Source organism: Gadus chalcogrammus, chromosome 16, assembly GCF_026213295.1.
Source record: "Gadus chalcogrammus isolate NIFS_2021 chromosome 16, NIFS_Gcha_1.0, whole genome shotgun sequence".
Lineage (NCBI taxonomy): Eukaryota > Metazoa > Chordata > Actinopteri > Gadiformes > Gadidae > Gadus > Gadus chalcogrammus.
The window spans coordinates 30,487,184-30,507,293 of record NC_079427.1 but is presented as its reverse complement, the minus strand read 5'-3'; the positions used below and the strand labels follow the sequence as shown (position 1 = coordinate 30,507,293).

Genomic DNA, 20,110 nt, shown 5'->3' with positions numbered 1-20,110 from the left:
CCATCGTTTCGTGCAGCTGTTCCGTGTTGAAGTCTCGTTCAATAAAAACCAACTCTCGTTGTCGAGCGTTCAATAAAAACCAACTCTCGTTGTCGAGCGTGCCCCCCCCCTACAAACGTGTCTCCCCCCCCCTCAACAAACGTGTCCCCCCCCCCCCACCCCCCTTCAACTAACGTGTCCCACCCCCCCCCCCCCCCTTCATGGGTCTGATTCGCCGATTTCCCATGCTGATATCCCCGAAGATTCTCGGGCATCTTCGACAATTTGGCTATAGATTGTCTCATTACACGCTAAATAATATAATTATAGCCTTGTAGTGACCGTAACATAATTCACCTACAGTATTTCGTTATGTGTTGTTCTTTCAATTGTGTTGTTGTTTACTGCATGTCATTTACGTTCTTGGTGGTTCAGGGATCGCGGTCCCTAAGGATTACGTGCGTCTCATGACGTCACAGACCATGCTGGATTTGTTTACCTTCAGCACGCTTTGTTTTCCGGTTTTCTTTTTTACAAAATAAACGAGTCACACGGCTGTGTGCTCAACGTGCGAAGTTGTGTTCTTAACTTATTGCAATTTCCACAGCCTAATTATATATATAGGTTTTGGCATAAACATAACTAGGGTGCACTGTACTATCTGCGCACACCCTTTCTGAAGCCTCTCTCTCTCTCTCTCTCTCTCTCTCTGTCCCTCCCGCTCTCTCTTTCTCTCTCTCTCGTACCGTTTTGTGGAGCACGTTAATTGTCTTAGAACACTCCCATTCAGAATGCATTGGTTTACATTTCGTATTGTGTAACACGCAAAAAGTCGGACTATCGTGCTCGGGAACACGCTTCAATAGATTAACGTTCGTGCGCAGGAGCACGCAATTGCGTGATACCGGGTTGGCACATTTGGGCCCTAGCATTTCTAGAAAGTCAAGATTCAAAAATAATTCCTAGGACCTTTGTTCGTCAGGTCTATCCAACGTTGTAGTAGGTCCAGAGACAGTATTTAGGTTTGCATAGCCCTCAGGAAGGTGGTAAGTGAGTAAATACTGGTAAGTAATTAATGAAGTAACTGTACTCAGCGCTGAACAAGTTGAAGACAGACACTTCCAGGCCCTCCTGAAGCTCACCCAGGCTGATCGCTAACTGCCTTTTGAGTTATGTGAAGAGGAATCCAACGTGATCTCTACCTAAACTACAGAATAGGTTGTTTATGTAGGTCATCCAAAACGACTGTATGAACAGCCCCCTTTGGACTGTGCTAGAAACAGTCAGTCAAAACAAAATGGATGACAATCGTTACATTCAGATTGGAAAAAGCAACATTTTAAGATAATTTCAGCATAAAAATGTTATTTTATTAAATTTCTAGCAATAATTGTTACATTTAGTTCATAATCTTCAGTCAGTGAATGTATATAATGTTTAGTTTCTTAGTGAATGCAATGCTTCCTATCGTTGCCATGGTGAATCATATAGATGGCTACCCCATGAACCCAGGAAGTTTTATGTTGTTTGAGTCAACTTCTTTGCCTTGTATAACATTAGCCACCTAGGCTGCTATGTGTTCTCTTATGTAACTGATGATGTGATCTCAGTAAAAAGCTAGATCTTTATTCCTCTTCTTTGGGCCAGACCAGGAGGACGTGTTTCTGTGGATCACAGAGGAGCTTGATGTTCACTTTGCTTCTTCCGTCTGCGTCTTCTGGTCCAGGTGGGGGTCAGCAGAGAGGGGGCCTTCCAGAGACTCTGGGTTCTCACACAGCCATCCCACTCCCGAATTCCAATGACTTCATATCCATTTATTGCAAGGCCTCATATTTCCGACGTATATCAACGCCGCATTTCAAAATGCTTTGTGAACCACTGCAGGGCCAGAGCCCCCACATTGGATATTCTATGTCCTCTTTCACGTATCAAGAGACCCCAGGTCTCTAGCTCACGCTCAGGTGTCCTCGACTTCTGTCCCCTAATGACATCCCTTCCTGCACGGCTAGAATTATAGCATTCCATTATTGGTAATGTTTTTTCGGGCAAAAGCAAAGAGAAGATAAACTTCTGGGTTGCACCACCAAAACACGTGGTCCCGGTCCGTCCCAGAGAGGCAGACATGCCACCCCTGGGTCTATGAAATACCCCTGAAGAGTACACGGCGTAAAGATATTGATTCAAATTCCATAAGACTGAGCGGCTGAGGGGGTAGCAGCATCCAAATCCCCATGGCAACAGTAGAAAACGTTGCATTCACTAAAAAACTAAACATCATACTGAGATTAAAAGGCTTGTCAACCATTCTTTTAGGGCAAAAAGAACCTTGAACTACATGACGTATTGCTGTTTCTAGAACAGTCCATAGGGGCTAAAACGTTTATACGTTAGTTGTGGACAACCTATACAAACAAGCTATTCTGTGGTTTAGGTGGGAGGAGGACGGAGGACACAGAGTGAAGAGAGAGTGGGGCCTGGCGTGGAGAGGGGACGGGGGGACTCAGAGTGAAGAGAGAGTGGGGCCTGGCGTGGAGAGGGGACGGGGGGGACTCAGAGTGAAGAGAGAGTGGGGCCTGGCATGGAGAGGGGACGGGGGGGACTCAGAGTGAAGAGAGAGTGGGGCCTGGCGTGGAGAGGGGACGGGGGGACTCAGAGTGAAGAGAGAGTGGGGCCTGGCGTGGAGAGGGGACGGGGGGACTCAGAGTGAAGAGAGAGTGGGGCCTGGCGTGGAGAGGGGACGGGGGGACTCAGAGTGAAGAGAGAGTGGGGCCTGGCGTGGAGAGGGGACGGGGGGGACTCAGAGTGAAGAGAGAGTGGGGCCTGGCGTGGAGAGGGGACTGGGCTGGGGGATGTGGAGCAGTAATTGGTTTCTGTTGACCAGTAAACCTTCCACATGCAAACCCACAAGCAATTAGGTAAAAAAGTCTAAGCTGTATCTGTCTGTCTTAGACGTTCACACACGTTTCTGTGTGTGTGCGTGCTTACATTCACACCTGTGTGTGTGTGTGCATGTGGGTGCATGCATGTGTGCATGCTTGCTTGTGAGTGTGTGCAGGCTTGATTGCGTGCATGTTTGTGTGTGTGTGGGTGCTTGCATGCGTGCGTGTTTGTGTATTTATGCTCGTTTGTGTGTGCGCGTGGGTGCGTGCATGTGTGTGTGTGTAGGCTAAGGAAGAAAGGGGTTCAAATCCACCATTTTGTCCTGGTTTCCTCTCCTCTGGTCCTGTGGTCTCAGATAGCGCATTTCCACCAGTGGGTGCGCTTCGGCCCAGCACGTCTCAGCCCAGTAGTGAAGGTGCGGTATAGCCCAGCTCAGTTACGACTCGCGTTACCACCGCCGACAGTACCCTTATGGTAGGGCGGGGATTAAGCCGAATGGCGATAGCCACGGTAGCTATGTTAGCTTTGTGACCTCATAGCAGCCTGACACAGTGTAGCCTGCTAATAAATCCAAGGAAAAATAAGAATGCGACATAATGAACAAAGAGCAACAATGTAGGACGTCCTAGAAGGACGTCAAACTTTTGCACAACAATTTCTTCAATAAACAAAGCTTTCGCCGTTGTCCAGAAATACCTTGCGGTTACTGGGTTTGTTTGTTATTATCCCCCAGTCGCACGGAAGTGACGATTCTGTCGACCAATCAACAGATGGCGTATGTAGCTCGAACTTGTTTGCCCCCTCTCAGATGTCTCAGTATTCCAATGGAGGAGTACTGCGAGATGAGTACGGCTCATCACGGCTCAGTCCGAACCACGGCCACTTTTGGCGGTGGAAACGTGAACCATGCCGCACCTTTGCATACTGAACTGACCCGCCGGTAGAAAGGTGGCAAGGGTAGACTATAGAGATGGGATTTATGGCTCTTTGAAGGGAGCCGGATCTTGAGGAGACGTTCTTTTCAAAGAGCCGTTCAAAAGACTGGCTCATTCATTTATTTTTAAGAAGCTAGCCTTCTTTATCTGGGAAATAATCACTGGGAGGAATGATAGGGTAAGATTTGGATCAGAATTATTCAGACTTAGACATCGGATATCTGAGTTTGATATATTTTAAATGTTGATTAGAATTTAATTTAAAATGTGTGGACTAGATTTTAATGTCTGATCTGCATTCATTGTAAACATTCCACAAGGTTGTGCTCTGCTTTGACCCTGAGATCACTATTTTGAATCTTTGTATACAATGTGTCGAAGTGTAAATACAGATATTTTCACTTGTTCATCATGTATCACCTTTTTAATTGTAGCACAATAAAAACTAAGCAGGCAACAGTGTTAATTTTGTCAGCTATTTTAGATTTAGTCTTAGTCTTAGTCTTTTGACGAAAATGCTTATTATATTTAGTCACATTTTAGTCATTGTTTTCCTTTGTAGTTTTAGTCTAGACGAAAAGTCTAGACACTACACAACAGCAGGTCGCACTGTTCCTGCCAAACCGCACGGATTCCGTACTGTTTCCGTGCGGTTTAGCACTTTTACCGCGCCATTCTAGGGCCAGTTGGGTTGGTCGCTTTGGTCGCTCTGGTCGCTCTTGCCCATAGAAAGTGAATGACTTCCGGCGATTTGGTCGCTCAATTCGCTTCTGGTGTGGACGGACAGTTACGTCGGCCAACGACGGCGTTCACACCAAAAGCGAATTGCGCTGCAAATACGCTTTGGTCGCTCATAAAAAATCATCGCTCATGACGTACAATTAAATTTTGCATACACATTTAAAGGAGCCGTATGCTTTTAGTACAGACAGCCATATCAAAGAGTGAACTCCCATAGGCCTACACTTTGGCCATATTGCAGAGACGGTTTTGCTTGTTGGATAAAGTGCTTCGACAGCATGTAGGACAGTGATTACCCTCCAATATAGGCCTATATATTAAAAAAATCCTAAAATGTAATTACAACCGAGAACAAAAAAACGTTGTGTGCTGTAGGCCTACTAGGCTAGTTAAAATATGTTTCACTGATCTGCATCTGCAAATCATGATCTGCACTCATTCGTCAAACAAATTGACATTGGCGCACATGGCAAATTTGCATAGGAGGACAGGACTGGCTGGCTCCGCAAGGCAAATAATGGAACATATTTATCTATCTATCTAGGCCTATCTGTCTATCTATCCATCTATCAACGTGTGTAGTTTTAATATGATGTATTTTGTGTATGTCCAGTCAGACTTGTCTCCCTTGTTCTGTGTGGTCTTGTAGGCTACATTCCTGTGAGCCGAATCACCTAAATGAATTCCCGACGATTTGTGTCGTTTGGTGTTAATAAAGACTTGACTAGGTTATCTATCTATCTATCTAGACTATTTAATTTAAATGATAGACCTCAGGCTCCGTGAATAGTGGGGAATAGCGGGAATGGAGGGATAAAATACAAGAGATAGGCCGATATCCCTTGTCATTTCAATTAGTTTGTGCATGTGACGATTTCAAAAAGGTGTTTTGTTTAAAGCATGACTACACGCGATTGGTTGGTTAGATTGGTGGTATGGAGAGCAAATGAAAATGATTCCCACTTAAATACGAACGTTCTAGATCGCAAATATTTTCTATAAATAGGCCTACTCCCGCTTATCATCACTTTGTATCAAAATCACTATGGATTTTGCACTCATTATCTATTGAACACAAAACAGAAAACACAGCTGTCATTATCACTGTCACTGAGGGCGATACACTTCTTATGACAAATGTAGGCCTATTGCAAGACGCTTTGGATAAAAGCGTCTGCTAAATTGTCGTTTGTCAGCTGTCTATCCTCTATTAAACTGAATTTAAGTGACAAGTTTGTTCCGTGCATTATTCATTTGCATTATTGTTTTTTGAGAGGACGGGAAGATTCGAGGACCAGGACGTGATCCTGATTGTGTCAGATGGCGAGTCAAAACCTTTGAAGAAAAGACACCGACAAGGAGAAACACACACACTCACACTCATGCACATTCACACGTTTTTGAAGGGCACAAACGGCCACTGTTATTTCCTTTTGTGTGCACACATTTTGTTTTCTGATCATTTGGATCCTTATTTTAGAATTTTGTATAAATTGAACATTTCTTTTTTATTCATTGTAAAATAATTACAAGATTGGCTACTCAACAGTATTCTTCTGCCTGATTCATTATTACTGCTCAACGTGTTTGCCGTCTTCTGATACTGGCCGTGGTCTTATTACCAGTCCAACTTGATATTATACTGTCTGTAATTCACTTTTATATTCCTAAAATTGGTTACACAATGCTAACTGGAGAGAAAGTGAAATCCACGCTGACCATGTGAGAGAGGCAGTCGCATTAAACAAAGACCTTGAACGATGGTGCGATCTACGAGAGAGACACAGAGGAACTTTCCTTACGAGGCTTTTGTCAGGATATAAAACAAAGGGTCAGAGAAAAAAAGAATATGTTGGCGTTTTTGCACTTTGTAGCCTACATTCACAGGGCTCTCAAGTCTCACGCATTCGGCGTGAGACACACGCAATTCAACCCATGCACACGCTCACACGGCACACTTCGTATTTCTCACGCAGAGAAATTATGAAGGTATTATTGTAGCAAAAGTCTTTAGCACCTGTAACTGCAGATTTTGAATGCGTGCACTAAAGTCACAGTACATTTGAAGTCGTAAATATTTTTTCTACCATTGTAAACAAAAAATAGGGTCTATGAGTACGCAAGTCTGTGTTACAGGTGCACAAATCATTTTGCTACAATCATTGCAGCGCAGTTGGTGCGCAAAACACATTCGCACACCGTGTTTCATAATCTGAGAACATGCCCAAAATGTGTGCAAGAGCCCCTTTTTATAGGTAAAAACATCTAATTTGCCGAAATTGAGTGATAGGTTATACAATTAAGAACAAACAACGGTGGGCCTCTTCATAACTAATTTACATATTTTTTTAATTAATTCATGTATTTTTTTATTTTATTTTTACAAACCTTAATTGTTGGCGCCCCCCTCAGGTACTTGGTACCCTACGCACTCTGCGTACTCTGCGTATAGGGAGCGGCGAGCCTGCGCTCCATCGTTCCAACCTCTCGGTCGTATGCGGGCTCCTCCGGCTGGACTCCTCCAGCTGGACTTCTCCCGCTGCTCCGCTGCCGGAGGAGTCCGCTTTCGACAGAGAGGTATGAACAATGGAGCGTCGGAGAAATGATATGGACCCGAAGTGAACCGACAGCAGTCCAATGAAAACATATTTCTCGAATGCCGCCTGTGTTTGTTGTTGTTGGGACGTAGCAGTAAACTGGAAGTGGCTCTGTAACCACTTGTTGAAAGGGCTACAGCGCTACCTAGGGTAGCGGATTCAGCTATGCTCCGGCCATTATTAGATTCTCTTAAAGGCCATGTACGTTCGGATAAGTGACAAATGGTCCTCGACACGACGGCTACACTGATCAAAATCAGAACCTCTTCTCTGAGCAGAATGGAATGGTAAACTGGAAACCCTCTACTGGGGAAGGACAAGTACTGCATCAAGGGGACAACTTATGTTGACAGGAAAAAACAAACATCAACGTCACTGACAGACATTTATTATCATGCATCTGAAATATTAAGACTGTCCATCTTAAATGAACCATTGCAGACAGGGTGACTACTAAGGGGAAAGGTCTATGTACATGGAGTGTCCTTCATCAGGGACACCTGCAGGGCTGAGCGTGGGAGTCTAGTGCAGACCTTGAAGCATCGAGGAGCCTGCATGAAAACGGTCGCTTCTATCGTTCAAGTAGGTTCCAGGTGCATGCCTGTGCACTCCAGATGGGTCCTCAGCAGGGGTTGAGCCTCACACACATCGGACAGCAGTGAAGGCGGTCATCTCCCTTCAAACTCTGTCTCCTTTGGTCATCCCAGAACCAATCAGACCTTCAGATTTCTTCTGTCTTTTTTGGAAGTAGAGTGGGAGGCACTCACAATCCCGTGTCTCTGAACTCTGTTTAGTCCATTACGCGTCTTGCGTATGCCTGTCACGAGTCGTCCATGCTCTCCAGGCAGCCCTTTTGGAACCCCTTGGGGGCCTCCTCAGAGTCCTCCGTGGCCGCGCTGTCAGACTCCTCCTCGATGGCGAAGTGCACGTCAGCGGAGGAGCAGAGAGAGCTGATGCTGCTCTGCTCCAGGCACAGGGCGCAGGCCAGCGGGGACAGGGCCCGCCCCTCGAACACAACCCCCCCCTGCGGGTGGTGCTGGTGCTGGTGGTGGTGGAGGTGTTCTGGAGAGGAGGGCAACACGTGCTGTTGCACCTGCGCGCCGTAGAGCCCCGGGAAGGACAGCGGGATGCTGCGCCTCCGCGGCCAGGCGCCCCACTCCCGCTGCTCCTCCTCATGGATCAGACGCGTGAACACATTGGTCCTCTTCTTCTCCCGCCTCTTGGAGCGGAGGTAGCCAAGCATGATGCCGCAAAGGAAAACGCCGTAGAAGGAGATGACGATCAGGATGTACAGGTACTCGTATTCCGTTGCTTTGGTCCGGCTGGGACCCCCCCTGGGGGTCCGCCTGCACGAACGAGACCCCGTTGGTGGTGGCGTTGTCTGAGGGATCCATCTGTTTCAACGCAGTGCCAGAGCTTTCTGGAAAAAGGAAAAAACCGTCAAGTTAGGTTGACTGTTTTTTTCCTGGTGCAAATTACACACCATTTTACGCACCAAACCCCCACGGGTGCAGAACACCGCTCCACAAACTAATTGGAGACATGAATAAGTATGCTCAAATCACGTACCTTAACTCATCTGATGCAGTCTAATAAAAACACGAGTATGCATGGTATGCTGGCTTACTATTGGTAAATACTCCACTTACCAATGACAGCCGTTGAGGATCCTGTGAAACTCAGCCCTACTGTAGCCGCCCTCGTCCTCTCCAGTGGGACGCTGCTGAGGGGGCGCTCTTATTTATACCGGGGCCACGGACCACGTGAGCATTTCTCTTTCTTTTTTTTTCAATCTTTTTCATGGACCATTCTGGGCTCAGAAAGATTACACTGGATCAAACCTTTAGAGAGATATATAAACACCCACACAAACTTTATGAAACATGTGAAGGAGTATGCAGTACTGAAATGCACAGGGCAAAAGTTCAGAACTTTGCCCTGCATCTTCTTCATTCTATTTCAATACTAAAGTGTGGGATGCATTCATGCAAAGATTGAAACGGATCATCTTTTGGATTCTGAACTGTCACGACTTTTGTATTTGTGTGGTGGTGTGACTTAATGACCAAGAACATTGCAGTGTGGGATTAATAATAGGAAAGAGATATAAGGGGCCTCTACGATATGGTCAATCTCCTAACCTTTATGCCTCCTTTCCTTAACCTTTTAGGAAAACGTCATCGGTTCAAGGAGAGATGAATAGGTGCTTCCTTTCGAACATAGGAAAAGACAACACTTTTATAATGAATTCGACTCCACTTTTCTAACCGACGCCATTGCGTTACGGGGAATATTGCTGACCTTTAGTGTCTCTAGCGTGGAACCACAGTTTTCCAAAGTGGAACTACAACAAGTGCTCTTCGATCCATGGTTTATTGTCGTATTGATTTCAATCAGGTTGTCGCCATCAGTGGAATCAATTAGGTCGGACTTGGCCAACGGGAATATGTTGGGCTAATTAAATCCCCATTCAATTGTATTGTCTTCTCTTTCCTTCTTCTGCTTTCCCGCGTCTCTAATGTGTCTTCGCGTAGAGTGGGTACTCTTCGTCGGTGGCATGTTGCTATAAATATTGCCGCCATAATGGATTATGGGATACCAGTATCTCCTTTCCTTTGGTAAAGATTTCTCAGGAGTAACCTATGCTATAGGAGGATTAAAGGAAGCATCGAGGCTCCTTTCCTAAGCATTTTTAGAATTCAAACCACCTTTCCTCCAAGCACTTCCAGGTCATCTCATTAGGAAAGGAAATTTACTATGCAAAAAAGAGAATTCGTAGAGGCACTAGGAATAATTTTGCTTCCTTTTCTAACCAGAAACTTCTAAAAGCTAAGCCAATGGCAGGAGCTGCACCACTGTGATGCATGCTCGGTAACAGAGTCCTAATTGAAGGGCTTCCCTCTCATTCAAAACTTTTTTCAAATAAACTCATCCAATGGACGCCCTCATTTCCTTGAACACACCTGGAAGTCTAAAGAAACACAGTGCACCAATCATATGATATCATACTTAATTTAATCAGCTTCTCTCCCGGAAGGCGAGGGAACATTCACATTATTGGTTGGGCATTGGTTGAGAATTTCAAGGCAGATTCCCAACCTAAGTATCCCCCCCATGATGGAGCTCAGCCGACGGTCAGAGGTTGTCTCAGTAACAGGTTTCTTCCAGATGTAAGAGCATGGAGTATGGAATGGATTCAATTCAGAGGTGGCCTGATCCACGGTCTGCAGGGACCGCTGGGGATCAGGCTTCATGTCTGCACAATATGTCAAGAAAACCAAATCCAACCGGATCTAACTAGAGGGTCAAGGAACTACTGTGTTGCTTTGCTTTTGGACCACCTGAAAATATGACTTAAGAACTTATTCTATATGAATGGAGGAACAAGCTGGCTCATGCAATATACAGCCAGTAGTGAATGAATGAGGAGCTTGACTGGACTTGTATCAGCCATGAACCTGTGAATGACAAGTCCACACTGGTATGGACCAGTGCTACATCAGAGGAAGTCGGTTTCCTTGCCAGTTATAGAAGAAAAAAGAAAATACATACATAGCATGCAAGAAGTTTCCTGACATTGATGAAATTCATATTACGTGGACCGGTTTCAATTATTTCAGCAAATCTTACTGAAACAACCTTAAACAAACATTCAACTCATTTTGTTGCTGTATTCTCCTGTTTGCTCATAAAACTAATAAATTACTTTGAGGAAACATGACATATCATTCTGAAGAATTTACATATATAAGGATTTCCTTCCAGAGGCTTTTGCCTCTCCCACCAGCCCACACAAACACAGAAACACACACAGTAAAGTCTAGATTCTAAAAGTAATTGATTGGTTACATTGGTTTGCTTTATCCATGCACTGAGGCAGCTATACTACGGTGTCCCCCTGGGCTGGTCAGTAGTACTCTGCAGGCTGCCTGTGTTGTGGTGAGTGGGGGTGTCTCTGCAGCCCATGCTAACCTCCCAACACATGCAGAAGACCAGAAGAACGGGCCAAGCCTATAAATGAGCGGTATTTAAAACATAAACGCAATGCATCGCAAGCACGTCACCAAAGGATGGGAGTTTCTCAGAGTGTTACGGCTGACTGCATCGCTGACAGAGGGATTGGTTTCTGCTCCTTCCTCCCATCTGGAACCAACTAACTTTTTTGGACAATATTCTTAATATTCTTACTTGCAGTGTACTTTCAATTTTGGTGTAATATGTTAGGGTTCAAAACAACTTTTGTTTAGGAACTGCAGCATATTTGTTTTGAAACTTAACACCACAAGTGGGTGCAGTCATAAATAATAATTAAAAACAACCTACATATATATATATATAAAAATAAAAGTGGACAGTGGTTTTGGATTGTTATTCAAGGGCGTTGTGTGAAACGAAATCAGTCCCTGGCAGAAGTACAGAGGTCCCCTCTCAGCATGTCCTGACCTGCAGGGACACGCCCATCACTAGGGTAACGCCCACCAGCAGGGCCATGCCCCTGCCAAGGCCACGCCCACCAGCAGGGCCATGCCCCTGCCAGGGCCAAGCCCACCAGCAGGCCCACGCCCACCAGCAGGGCCACGCCCGGCAACAGGGACACGCCCACCAGTAGGGACACGCCCACCAGCAGGCCAAGCTGGACTCAACCAGACAACCAGCCTGATCTGGATACAAATGATTTCCCGGACACCAAAAACATCAAAAGAAACGTTATAAAATCAGCTGAAAATCAGAAATCAACAGAATTGATCCAGACACCCCAATAGGTGTGCTTCCAAACAATGATTAGCGGGGGTCAGGACAGACAGACAGACAGACAGACGGACAACGTCTTGCGGTAAACCTGAGTGTCTCCTCATGAGGTCCAGCAGGCCATACCCTGAGGAACTCCAAGCAGCACCGGCTGAGAGGGTCACAGCTCTTTTTATTAGTCTACAAAGCTAAGCTTGTATCGGCACAGCCTTTTGTCTTCCAGACCATGCAAGAGGTTAGTATAAAATCAGAAATACTACTGAACAAGGGGGCGTTGAAATGCCTCTCCATGAATAATCCATGTCCCATGGATTATTCTCCCTTCAGACTCTGGGTCCTTTGGTCATCACACAACCAATCACACCTTCAGGTTGCTTCTGTCTTTTTGTAGGATGGGGTGAAAGGGAGGGAAGATTGGGTGAAGGGGGGAGGGCTAGGAGGATGAGGTGAGGGGGGGGGGGGGTGGGATGGGGTGAAGTGGGGGGGGGGGCAGGGAAGATCGGGTGAAGGGGTGAGGTCTGGGAGGATGGGGTGCAGGGGGGGGAGAATGGGGTAAAGGGGGTGGGGTGAAGAGGGGTGAGTGGGTAAACGGGGGGGACAATGGGGTGATGGGAGGCGGGTCAGGAGGGCACAAGGGCTCGTCGTTGTTGTAGCTTCTCCTTCCTCCCTGCTGGTCTCGTCTCCGTGGCTCGTTGCCTGATGAGGCCTGAAGCTACTGACTGCAGCGCTATTGCCTGCAGCGCTACTGCCTGCAGTACATCCTGGCGATGTCGTCCAGGTAGTGCGTTCTCAGCTCCTTGCGTTTGAGCTTGAAGGTGTCGGTCACCAGGCCGGTCTCGGGCGTCCAGGGCTCCGGGCTGAGCAGCAGCTTGCAGGGGACTTCAAAGCGCTCCAGCTCGCCTGCAGGACGGAACACAGAGACTGTCACCTCACCGTAACCTACTCCCTGCTGCTGCCTCGCTCCTTTGGGCAAGGTGCAACCCCCTGTTCCAGCTTGGATTCCAACAGCACGAGATTTGAGAAAAACGGATTGGGACTAAGAGTTCTAAGAAGGAGGGAGGGGTGATCCCTATGGTTATGCCCCGCAGCAACTTTGAATAGAAAACCTACAAAAATACCTATCTGACACCACTGGTGTGAATCAGAACTATAATGAGCCACGTTTGGTATGAAATGGACGCAAACCTGGCGCTTCACTATTAGTGTCCAAGGCAGATCCACACACACCGTGGCCTGAGCCCGCCCGGGTCCCCCCGCTGGGTCCCAGTGCCTGAGCCCGCCCAGGGTCCCCCCCGTTGAGTCCGCCTAGGGTCCCCCCCGCTGGGTCCCGGTGCCCTGAGCCCACCCAGGGTCCGCCTCGTTGGTCCTCGCTGGTCCCCTGAGCTCTGTCACGCCAACAACAGATCGCGACTTGAGTGGTCGGCTTAGCTCAGGAGGTAGAGCAGTTGTCTTGTAACCGAAAGGTTGCTAGTCCGATCCCCAGCTCCTCCAAGTGTTGAAGTGTCCCTGAGCAAGACACTCCTGACGAGCTGGCTGTGGCCTTGCATGGTTGACTCTGCCGTCAGTGTGTCAATGTGTGTATTAACCAATGTAAGTCGCTTTGGAAAAAAGCGTCTGCTAAATGCCCGAATTTTAATTGAGTGCGGAGCAGTAGAGAGCGTCCGGGGAACAGGCTAAACTTGGGCTTTACACTCGTCATCTCCAAAAGACGGGCGTATTGTAGTTACAGGGACAAAATGGCACAGATTACTTTGTTTATGATAGAAGTCATACTTCTACACGTTAACAAAAAAACTGAGGTCACTGCCCCTTTAAGTGATATAAGGACCTCCAGTCAGACTCCACCTTGGAGGACCACCTTATGAAACATCTAGTGGAGGACTACCTTATGAAACATCTAGTGGAGGACCACCTTATGAGACAACCAGTTGAGGACCACCTTATGAGACAACTAGTGGAGGATCAACTTATGAAACATCTAGTGGAGGACCACCTTATGAAACATCTAGTGGAGGACCACCTTATGAGACATCTAGTGGAGCACCACCTTATGAAACATCTAGTGGAAGACCACCTTATGAGACATCTAGTGAAGGACCACCTTATTAAACATCTAGTGGAGGACCACCTATGAGACATCTAGTGGAGGGCAACCTTATGGAACATCTAGTGGAAGACCACCTTATGTTGCATGTAGTGGAGGACCACCCTATTAAACCTCTAGTGGAGGACCACCTTATGAGACATCTAGTGGGGACCGCCTTGTGAAACATCTACTTGAGGACCACCTTATGAAACAGCCTCCCACGCATCAGAGACACCAGTTCCTATATACAATATTTTCATTAATTGATAAACTGAAATAATTCAATAATGTAGTTAAAGGTTTAAAGCGAGCAGCCTTTACTGTGCGTTTACACCAAAAGCTGCAAAGCGTTTTGAGCGATAAACGCCCATTCACTTTCTATTAGACATGAGCGATAAAGCGATTGGAGCGAACGCTTGAGCGATAGCTTTAAAGCTGTAAAGCTGTAAATAAGAGTTGAAAACAGCTCAACTCTATGCAAATGAGCTAGTAGCGTTTCGACTGTAAATGGCCGCCAGCGAATCGGAATGTAGATGTCTCTCGTCGGCGTGGGTGGTCCCAGTAAACATTAGCGAAAAATGCAAGAGCGATATGAGCTGTAAATATTTTGGACAGCGTTGCGTTTTGAGCTATTTGGCGATTTTGCATCTTTCACTGCTTTTGGTGTGAACGTACGGTTAGACCATGGATAGAAGGGGCTGTGTATCATCAGACACACATCCCTGAATCCCATCACAGCTCTCACCTGCGAGCGCAGCTTCAGAAATGACCTCCAGGGCCATCTCCTCCACGGCCTGGTGCTGGCAGAGCTCTTCCCATGAGCCTCTCACACCACGCTTGGACGCCAGTTCCAGTAGCTGCTTCTGATTGGGCACCATGAAGCCAATCACGTATGACTCCTCACTGCACAGCACAGCACAGCATGGTGAGGAGGTTATTGGACACCACACACACACACACACACACACCACACACACACACACACACACACACACACACACACACACACACACCACACACACACACACACACACACACACACACACACACACACACACACAGGGTTAGGAGGTTAAGGGCATGTGATAGTTAGTAGTGGTGAGCTAAGTTAATAGTGGTGAGCTAAGTTTGAGCTACTTAGCTCACCACTATGCCACTTAATAACAATCTGTTTAAAAAAGTCTGTCTATATTTCACACCTGTCTATGCTGCATCTATTTGATATATTATTATCATTATTATTATTATTATTATTATTAGGGGTCCTACGAAATCCATAGGAACCCTATTGTAATCGTTGGTATTATTATGGGTCCTACAAAATACGTAGGAACCCTATTGTAATCGTTGGTATTATTATTATTATTATTATTATTATTATTATTATTAGGGGTCCTACGAAATCCGTAGGAACCCTATTGTAATCGTTGGTATTATTATTATTTGTCTTTTCCTGGCGAAATCGACCATATCTCAAAAACAACAGGGTCAAAAGTCCTGAAAATTGGCTGGCTTGTAGAACTCGTGAACTTTAGGTGGCGCTATAAAGCCTTTGAATTGCAACATACCCAACAGGCTGCCATTTCCACTAGGATAGTGCAATATGTATGAAACTTATTATACATGCACCATTAGTCATGATGAATAACTTTTACACTGCAACCCATACGGTCAGACCATTTGGATATAGTGCAGTGACCACAACTTGACCAAACGCCCACACATTAACTCCATTGGCGCCGAAAGTGGTAAAAGCTGCAAACTCAGCACACATGTACCAGGTGACTGTGGGACTACATGGTGTTAGATTCATAGCAATAAGGACAAAGACGGCAGAGATATACATTTTAAAGTATAATACATGCATATCTCAGATTTTTAAACAGCTCTAACATTGCGTCAAAACACTTAGGCTCGGCAGTCGAATATGGCTATGGTCTATAGTCTATTTGGCCTACCAATTCCAAATTTCAAGTCGATATCTGAAAATAGCAATTGGATGCATTTGTTTGAAGTTGTCTTTCTGAACCGCGGCCATTCTACAATGCAGGCTGGGCCTTAAAGCGGTACACACGTGATTAAAAAAAACTTCAGTTTGACAGTGGATTTTGACACAGTATGCGTTAGAAACATGGTTGGTGTTTGTTTTCATATTTTAACTTCCGGTAAAGGGATAGGGTTAGGCCTTAGGGTTAGGGTTACTGTGCGTTCACACCAAACGCGACGGGGCGACAAGATCCCATACAAAGTGAACGTAGAGACGCGTTTCGGGCAAATTATTCGCTAGAGAAAAAGTTTTGATTTGTCGCGCCACACGCGTGTTAGGCCTTAGGGTTAGGGTTAGGCCATAGGGTTAGGACCCCTTCATGGTTGCTTGCAACTATATTTATTAATGTTATTATTATATTTTTTATTTTATTCTAACTATTTAATGTCCAGTTCTTGTTTCTCTTATTCTTTTCACACACAGACAGACAGACAGACAGACAGACAGACAGACAGACAGACAGACAGACAGACAGACAGACAGACAGACAGACAGACAGACAGACAGACAGACAGACAGACAGACAGACAGACAGACAGACAGACAGACAGACAGACAGACAGACAGACAGACAGACACACACCTGTTGCCATAGACACAGATGTTGTCCACCAGTGGGCAGTTCTTCAGCACCGCCTCCACTTTCCCCAGCGACACATACTCTCCAGCCTGGAGCTTCACCAGGTCCTTCTTACGGTCTGCAGCAGGAGAGACACCTTAGCATCCTCTGTATGCTCATCACACCCATATCACTCTTCCTCCCCACTCCCTCCCTCCCTCCCTCCCCCCTCCCTCCCTCCTCCCTGTCTCCCCCTCCCTGCCTCCCTCTCCCCCCTCCCTCACTTATTAGTACTCCCTTCCCCCCTCCCTCCCTGCCTTCCCCCTCCCCCCCTCCCTCCCTCCCCCCCTCCCTCCCTCCCCCTCCTCCTCCATCACTCCTCCCTCTCTCCCCCTCCTCCTTCTCCCTCCCTCCTCCCTCCCTCCTCACCAATGATCTTCAGACTGCCATCGTGGTGGACCTCTCCCACGTCTCCGGTGCAGAACCACCTCTGCCCGCAGTCGTCAACAAGAAGTCCTCCTGGTCCTTAGAATCCTTCTTGTAGTAACCCATTGATACGTTGCCTCCACCAATCAGGATCTCTCCCCGTGGGTAGGGCTTATCGGTGCTACGGTAACCAGCTACAACAGGAGGAGAGGAGGTGAACTATGACATGTAGGCCACAAAATATAACAAGAGAAGTAACCACCAAGAGATTCAGCAGTTGGAGTTTGATGCTCAGAGGAACGTTCTGAGAAGAGCTGCAGCTAGACAATTATATTATAATGATATGAGGAGATATGATATGAGATATGATAGGAGGGGATATTGGATATGATCTGGGGATATGAATATGATGATATGAGGTGATATTATATGTTGTGAGGGAGATATGACATGAGATGATATATGAGGGAGATATGATTTAGGGAAATATGATATGAGGTATGATATGAGGTAGTTATGATTTGAGGGAGATATGATATGATAGGATATGATATAAGGGAGATAGGATATGATATATGATGGAGATATGATCAGATGAGGGTAATATATAATATGAGGGAGATAGGATATGAGATATGATATGAGGAGATATGAAATGAGGAAGATATGATAGGGGATATGATATGAGGTATGATATATGATATGAGGAGATATATGAGGACGATATGATATGAGATAGGATATGAGATATGACATATGACATGAGGAGATATGATATGAGGAAGATATGATAGGGGACATGATATTAGGCATGATATATGATAAGAGGAGATTGATTTGAGGGAGAGTGCACAATACTTTTCCCAAGTAACTCACCTTCCACCCAGTCTTTCAGCTTGACTTCAGAACATACCAGTGGTCCTCCCACTCTCCCAGTGCTGTAGTCCCACACTGTAACCACACACACACACACACACACACCCACACACACACACACACACACACACACACACACACACACACACACACACACACACACACACACACCACACACACACACACACACACACACAAAGACAGACAAGCTATTTATCTTCATTGACGTTGGTGAACATTCCTCCCTTCTTGCCCCATCAAGGAACTTCCATCGAACCCCCCCACTGGGTCATATGACTTGAGGGCTGCCTATGATAACAATGGTCTGAGGAAGAGACTGGGAGACTGGTTGAGTGGCTGATCCAGGAGTGGCCCAGTACAACCCAGGATGGAGGATGTACACTTTACCAAACGTGCTGGACTAAGGCCAAACATCCCATCTGACAATCAGTCCTTCCAGCAGGGGGATAACAACATCATGTTGATCACAGAAACAACCATTTTCTCTAACATTTGGATTGAGTTGGTAGCTGTGTGGGCACACCCCTGAACACGGTTCTGATACCATGCTACACATATAGGAATATGTATATAGCTATGTATATGTATGTATTTATGTATAAATATATATTTATATGTAGATGTAATATGTGTCTATATATGTATGTTTTCTATATGTATATAGAGTATATGTATATTTATATGTATATATGTATAAACATACACATACATAAATACATACATACCTTCCTACCTACCTACCTACCTACCTACCTACCTACCTACCTACCTACCTACTACATACATACATACATATAATATATTTATATATATGTATACATACATGAATATATATATGTGTGTGGAGGTCCTTACGCTGGCTGAGGGTGCCCCCCCCGCAGGTCTCCGTCAGGCCGTAGCCCTGCACCACCGGCAGCACAGACACACGTTCATGAAGCGGTGTGTGGCGGCGGAGAGGGGCGCCCCCCCCGACAGCACCGCCCGCGTCCGGCCCCCCAGCAGGGCCCGCACCCCGGAACACCAGCCTGGGAGCAGGGGGAAGGGGACAACATAAACTCGGTTTAGAGGAGACCCCGGGAGTAACCTGTGAATGTGCTATTACCATTTGTGTTTTGTCTGTGTGTTTATGTTATGGGCGGACCTAGTGGATTTGGTTGTGTTTCTCGAAAAGTGGATGCCTTTATTTCAATGCAACCTGATTTGGAATGCCCGACCGCAGTTCAAAGGAAAGGTGGAACAACTGCTCTAAACCGCTAGACCTGATGTGGTCCGATTGCGCGCTACAATAACGCCATGGTGTGTGGCGCGTTTCATATGCAACGTCATTCATTATAACACTTATACACAACGACTGCCCTTTCTTAAAGAAAATAATCACAGAGTGACCAGAGATCATAACCATGGGACAACACGCTCCCTCCTTCCTAGAAACTCAACCCAAAACACCATTTTTTAAATCTCCTAGGGTGGACTCCCAGCAGAAACAGGGGTTCACTTCCACTTTAAACCAAACAAACCTAAGATTGAACGCATGAAGAAGGCTGGAGAGAATAACGCTAAAGACCTCTTGCCCGTGGTCTTTAGCGTCGTTGGCTCATTAGCCACCAAGGCTAATGGGGGTATTGACGGGAAGGGTTTTAGACTGGACAGATCAGAAATGACCTCAGAGAATGAGGTCTAGCAGAGAATTAACCACAATATGATTTATTCTCCAGTATGTGACACACATCACGCAAAACAACCCACTCCCGAATAACCCTGAATGTCCACTATATGCCACAGACGACGTCCACCATTGGGTTTTTTGCAATCGCGTAACTTTTAGAAACATTTTTGCACAGAAGTTATGATTGATTCATTTGTGACAGCAGTTGATGAATGGAGGAAATGCAGACCGGGAGAAATCAAAACATGTATAGTGGATGGAAGGAAAAACTATGTAAAAGCACTGACGAGAGAGAAGACAAGCGATGACATGATGATTATGGTCTGGAGGACAGGAAGCGGGGGAGATCATGAGGCTATAGGAGTAGTAATGTTTGTACAGTCAGGGTCTTGGAGTGAAGTCAGAGTGCTGGGAGATTATGGGGCTATAGGAGAAGTTACAGGCTGAAGTCTCTTCACTCAGGGTCTTGGAGTGAAGAAACAAGGAGATGTGTGACTGACGCATGTGTAAAACCTAACATGTGCAGCATGACACATTGATGCAGGCAT

At 46.0% G+C, this 20,110-nt stretch overlaps 1 protein-coding gene and 1 pseudogene across 1 annotated transcript; both read right to left on the bottom strand.

Annotated features, from left to right (window-relative positions):
* Window positions 1–5,991: 5,991 nt before the first annotated feature.
* Window positions 5,992–8,438, bottom strand: LOC130405701 (potassium voltage-gated channel subfamily E member 4-like; the record flags this gene model as incomplete). The annotated part of the gene is made up of 1 exon (XM_056610870.1): window positions 5,992–8,438. A coding segment is annotated over one exon (486 nt), but the record flags the coding sequence as incomplete, so codon positions are not given.
* A 4,098-nt stretch (window positions 8,439–12,536) lies between these two features.
* The window catches only part of LOC130405700 (fatty acid CoA ligase Acsl3-like), a 15,993-nt pseudogene continuing 8,419 nt past the window's right edge, over window positions 12,537–20,110 (bottom strand).